We start from the raw sequence: 6,102 nt of genomic DNA on the forward strand, positions 1-6,102 counted from the left end.
TCGCCTCTTGTATTCCTCTTCCATCATCCCTAATATCTCGTTCCTTCCCTGGATCCACTGGTCTTCCCTATCATCTTCTTCATCCTCCGGGTACGAGTCCGCACATACTTCCCACATACTTCTCTTTAGTTCTTTCTGGTACTCCTCCTTTTTCATGCCTTTTGCCCATCCCGGCATTTTTCCCGGTTTCACGTCCAACCTGACTAGCATCCTCGCCAGCAAGTCGGGGGGAATTCCGGATGCCTTCAACTTCTTGAGTCCTTCCGTCTTCTTATTCCTTTTCCCTGTTAAAGAGGCGATAGCATTAACAGCTTCCGAGCTCGTTTTCAACTCGGAAATCCGCGTATTTGGCCCGTCGTATGTTGACGATATATTGACGTATGTTGGCTCTTACGTCCGGCGGCAGGGACACCACCAGCCCTAACCCGGAAACGTCCGGGCGGCCCGGTGGGTCCTCCCTCCCACCCGGTAACGGGCCCAAATTCCCCGACCTGCCGGAGCACCGGCGTGCATTGGTCGGGCGATTCGGCCCTCCCCGTGGTTTTTTATCGAGGTTTTCCTTTCTTTAGGCCGGCGGGAGAAGTAAAAACTCCTCCCTATCAGTCCCGGCCGACCGGGCGTTTGAACTCAGGGTCGCCTTCCCCTACCGGCTGTTGGAATCTGGGTCGCCGAAGCTAGCCAGACTCCTAAGCAGAGCAGCCGGACCCCCGGTTTTTATTCTGGGTTTTCTTTCCCATAGGACGGACGGGTAACGGAGTTAGCCAAGGCTAGCTCGTCCCTCACGGTTCCGTCCAACCGGGCGGACTTTTTATAGAGGCCGCCTACCTCGCGAGTCTCCGAAGAGACTCCCCGGTTCACGACAGACCTTGCGGACTGCCGTGGATTACGGTACTGGTGTGCTCGGGCACTCCGGGTTGGCAAAACCCGTAGTGGAGGGCTCCTCTGGGCCCCTAGAGGCTCCGGAAGGACTCCCCCAACCCCTGGAGGATAGCTTATGATACCTTGATAATTGTTTGCCAGAGGAAAAAGTGGTGTTTCAATCTCGAAGGACCAGAAACTCATCTGGGTCAGCATCCAGACTTGTTTCAATGCGGTGCGGAGTAGGGAGGTTCGCGCTCCGTTTTGGTGCGCGGTAGAATCGTAGGATCGCAGAAAGGGCAATTTCAGTTAGTTTGAATCGTGTTGTTTGTACTGTGAGAGAAAGTCTTTATTTGCTGAAATGTCACAAACATGTGTTCACGTGAGCACCACAATGCTGGCACTTGTTATTCGAATGGCCGTGTTGAACGGTGACACGGCGGCCTTACACCAAAATGGCCGATAACGGCGCACGGTTACAGAAATGACCGCGGTAGTCTTCGTACACGAACGAGGCGGCAGATTACACGAATATGGCCGATAACGGCGCACGGCGCACGAAGCGCTTACAGAAATGATCGCGGAATATCTTGCACGCGGTAGAACGGCTGAGCGGGGCGCCTTGCACGCACAACGTGCTATCTGAGTTTCTCTCGCGAGGGAGGACGGCCGATCGCGGCGCAGGTCACTCGCAACCCGCTAGATTGCACTTAAACTTTCGCGAAGGGTGACGGCCGAGCGCGGCGCAGATCACTCGCATTCGGCGAGATTGTACTTGAGCCTTGAACTCTCGCGAGGGGTGACAGCTGAGCGCAGCGCAGATCACTCGCAACCCGCGAAGTTGTATTTGTCTCTCGCGAGGGATGACGGCCGAGCGCGGCGCAGATCATTCGCAACTCGCAAGACTGAATACGGCCGAACACGGCACTTAACGTTCAAACGGAGGGCACTTAGAATGCGTCTCAAAACGTACTGTCCGGTGCGGGACGACGGAGAGGCGGAGTCGACGCGGTGAACCACGATATCGTGCGACGAGCGGGTGTCCTTTACGACACGCGGGATAGCAGGCTGACGGCGGACATCATGTAGCGACGCGAGCGGAGAATCTTGTCGCGGTACGAGCGCGGATCTCGTGTCGACGCGAGCGGAAATCTTGTCGCGGCACGAGCTGAGATCCTGTCGGCGCGAGCGGAGATCTTGTCGCGTGGCCCGCCACCCGGTTCGACGTTTTCGGTTTTGCAGATGTAGACACGTGTGGTTCACTGGCCGGCACAGACGTACTCTATTGCGCGCCGCTACGCGAGGATGAAGAACCATGCCAATCGATTTTGATAGATATGCGGTCGATGTGCTAACGCTCGCGCAATTTGATTGGTCGCGAAGCGCTCCTGGAATCGCGCATGCGGCCGATAAAAACGGGATCGCGGTAGCGCTTCCTCATCCGTCGCGAAGGACTCGCCGTGCGCGCGAACTTGCCCAATCCGGAACAAATGGTATAGAGGATTTTTTGACTTGACTTTGTCTTAAGAATATGCTGTTGCAATAGCACTCCAATTTTTTTAAATATTTGTAAACACTCCAAGAAGATACATACACAAATATTTAACAAAAATTGGAGTATACTATTGTAACAGCACATTTTTAAAATAAAATTAAGTTAAAAAATCTTTTGTACCACTTTTTTCTCTAACAAACAATCATCAAGATGTCACAAGTTAAATATTGAAAAAGTTACCAAGTTTTCCTTGAATATCTCAAAAAGTATTAACCTTCCGAGAACACATCGGGTCAATTTGACCCGAACCTCGAGTTTTATCGTAAATATCTTGAAAGCATTTTGAAAATTGGCGGACTTGAGACCCTCTAACTGTAGTTTGGGGTACTAACTATACGTTAGGATGCTTTCATTGTACAGCGCAATACGCAGTAGGCGTTGGACATTATATAAAGTCGGTGTAGGGTCATTCTGACCCTGGAGGTGTACTAAACGTCGGTTTGCAATAGTGAGCACGATGGCGTATAGTTTGCGGCCACGTGTTCAGAATGTTATAGTAAGTGCCGAGCCAGAACATTTCGATGGCAACAGTTCTTCTGAGGAGGAGTTTGTTCAAATCCGTAGTCCGAACGGCACGCCTGCGAGCGCGGCAGCCCGTTCTGCGCTCTCTCGCCTGCTAAGTGGGGCAAGCGCGACAACACCCCGCACCGCGAGCGCGAGTAACTTATGTAGCCGCGGGGCAGCTGTCTCTCGCGAGTTCAAAATATCAACACAAAGGGAATATAAGGTGTAACGTGACATTGTCGCGTCCACCGCCCAAACGGTAGCTCGGCCGAGGGGAAGGTCGGGGTCGGGGATGGCGCCTCGACTTAAATAGGGGAGGGCTAATTGCACTAATTGTAAGTTAGATTCCGTAGGTGCGACAGGTGGTGCTGGAGCGTAGGATTGACAACGGAAATGTAACGACGTGTGTCGCAACGAGGGAAAGAAGGACACTGAGGGGACGCTGAAGTGAGCGGTTGACCGGCGGGCGGGTCACGCGGGCCCCCGCCGCCAAGGCGCATAGCAGGTCTCGCCCAACACATCCCTGGCCCCGTCGCAGCATAAGGAAGGGGTACGTCACCGCCACCGCCGAGCGAGTGGACGCCCCGGGCGCCTTACCCCGGCGGTACTTGGGGGCACCGAGCAGGATAGCTTTGGATGCTCCATTACTCGCTCATCTACGATATTATTGTCTGGAGCATAAATGCTACGTGATTTTGAGTGGACTAGGCGGTTTCGGTTTAGAGCTAGCGGATTGGTTGCGGAATTGGAAAATCGTTTTCGACTAAATGAAAATTCACTGGACATCCTAAGATATCTACCTGTGCTAGCCCTAAGGTGGTCACATGGTGCGTCGTAATTCCACTAAGTCTTAGAATTTCATTTTTATCCACTATGGTATCGGAAGTAACGGAATTCTTTTTAATAATATTCGGTCCTGATCTACTAGAAATTTTAAATCTTCTGTGAAATTTGGGCCTGTTAATTTTACTGACGGAACGTCTTCTATTTGAGTTATGTTTACTGCTCGGTAACCGATTCTGGTTTTTCTGCTATTATTCGAGTGGGGCGAGTCTGCGTGTTTCCCGGGGCTGCCCCTGTCCTCGCGGGAATTCGCTCGTTTCCCTGAGGTTGTAGGTTCTGAAGGAGACCGTTATTATATGCGCGTTTATGACACTTTTCTAATGCATAACCGGGTTTCTTGCAATATCTACACGTTGACTGTTCAAATTTTGTTTGTTAAAATTTTGGTTGTTAGAATTTTGATTGTTAAAATTTTGGTTGTTGAAATTTTGATTATTCGAATTTTGAGCATCACCCGAGAACGATGGCTGTTTACGGTTATTATTATTATAGTTATTGTTGTTGTTAACATTATTTCGCGAATAACCGGATCCATTTCGATTTTCGTTATTTCCTCGGGGTTTATTGACCTGCCAGCATTTATCTGCTGTGTGCCCTTTTTAATGACAGTACTGACAAACGACGGTCTCGGTTTCTATACGGCGCGTCGGGGCCTTCTTTTCGGCGGGCACGTTTTTCACGAGCATAATGCGTCTTATCATGTTTATTGTATCTAATTCCTTTTCGGCTTCTATCGCGCTGCTCTCGATTTCCTCGAACGTACCTTTTTTTGATATTACAATTTCTTTATTTAATCCGCGTAAGAAACTAATTTTAAATGCTTCTCGATTAAATTTCGGAATTCGGCACTTACTAATCCTGTTTCTCTTTTCTGAGCATCGAGTATACGCTTCCCTAATTCTCGGACGCCATTTGCATATGTAACTACTTTTTCGTCTTTCTTTTGGCATAAGTAAGCTAATCGTCCTTGGGCTTCATAAACTGTTTCTCTAGGACCGTATTTTGTCCTTAAAAATTCTACCAATTCTTGCATGCTGTTAAATGTTAAATGTTTTCCCGAGAATAGTTCTATGCGCGTCACTCTTTAATTTATTACGTACTGCGCGAACCAGGTTTATTTCTTGTGACGGTACGACCACGGTCTTACATACAGGTCTGGAAACTCGCTCGATTTTTAGTGGTGGGGGTAGGTCGCTTATTGAGGCAACTTTTAATTCGCTTTACCGCCACGAGGGTCGTTACGAACGAGTAATGCCGACAAACATAACTAACAAATCAAGCTTTATTATGTGATTGCCACGGTCACAGTCAGACTGTAGTAATTGTCGTAGCTACGTAAAGTGCATTGTCTCCATTCCCGAGAATTTCATCGGCAAGACGTAAGTTGTGCCCGAGGAACGGCATAAAGCTCGCGTCCGCCAGACAGTGACGTCGACGTAAAGTTTTGCATAGTGAGCGGCGATCGTGAAAAGTTCATTAAAGCGGTGGAGCGCACGGTCGGTGATTTTTGCTTCCTCCTGATTCGGACTCGAACCAGCAACGTCAACGTGCTAAATGGCGAACGCAAAGACCGATATGTGCTCGAAGTGCGTGCCACCTCGAGCAAACGCGACGGTAGAAACAGAGTGATTGCGCTCGAGGCGGACGCCGCGGTAGTGGTGACGATTCTCGACACGAACGATCTTAATCCGCTGTTCTATCCGATCGAATGCGAGACCACCGTGACAAAAGACACGCCTTTGCATCGCAGCATACTCAGGGTAATCGCCGAGGACGCCGATCTCGGCAGAAACGGCAAGATTTACTATAGCTTTGCCGAGGAGACCGATCAATTATTTGGCGATGACAAAACCGTGTACTGTGCCGACATGCAAAACGGGCAATAGAAGCGACAAATCTAATCGATCTGTGTTTCGCGTGCCAAAAGATGTCGAGCGATTAAGACAATGGGTAGCAGCTATTCCCGGGATCGTCAAACTAAAGCCAACGCACGTTATATGTGACAAGCATTTCAAAGATCAGCATATTATTCGTGAATGGATCAAACAAGATGGGAGCGGTCGCATCATTGCACAGGTTCGTTAATAATATAAATTTTATGACTGTTACGGAATGCGCTAACATGAATTTTTCACACCAACATTCGACATTAGTACACGTGAGCTGAGAGGTGGTGTACACGTGATCCTAATATTCTGGCAGCGCTCTGTGACATTCTTAGACCCGGGTTATTCGTCGTAAATACTGCGGAAGGCCTTTCGATTCTCGACATACCGGAATTATCACGCATGTTTCGCGTGCGTGCCACGGTTCGCGAATCGATTGATCGCTAAATTCCCAAT

At 49.5% G+C, this 6,102-nt stretch overlaps 1 protein-coding gene across 1 annotated transcript; it reads left to right on the top strand.

The window, feature by feature from the left end:
• The first annotated feature begins 380 nt into the window (after positions 1–380).
• Positions 381–5,646, top strand: LOC112458547 (fat-like cadherin-related tumor suppressor homolog). Its single transcript, XM_025022237.1, has 2 exons — positions 381–447; positions 5,183–5,646. The coding sequence occupies exons 1-2, from the start codon at positions 381–383 to the stop codon at positions 5,644–5,646; spliced, it is 531 nt and encodes a 176-aa protein (XP_024878005.1).
• The last annotated feature ends 456 nt before the right edge of the window (positions 5,647–6,102 follow it).

The sequence above is a fragment of the Temnothorax curvispinosus genome, unplaced genomic scaffold, assembly GCF_003070985.1.
Source record: "Temnothorax curvispinosus isolate PA1 unplaced genomic scaffold, ASM307098v1 QBEX01008991.1, whole genome shotgun sequence".
NCBI lineage: Eukaryota > Metazoa > Arthropoda > Insecta > Hymenoptera > Formicidae > Temnothorax > Temnothorax curvispinosus.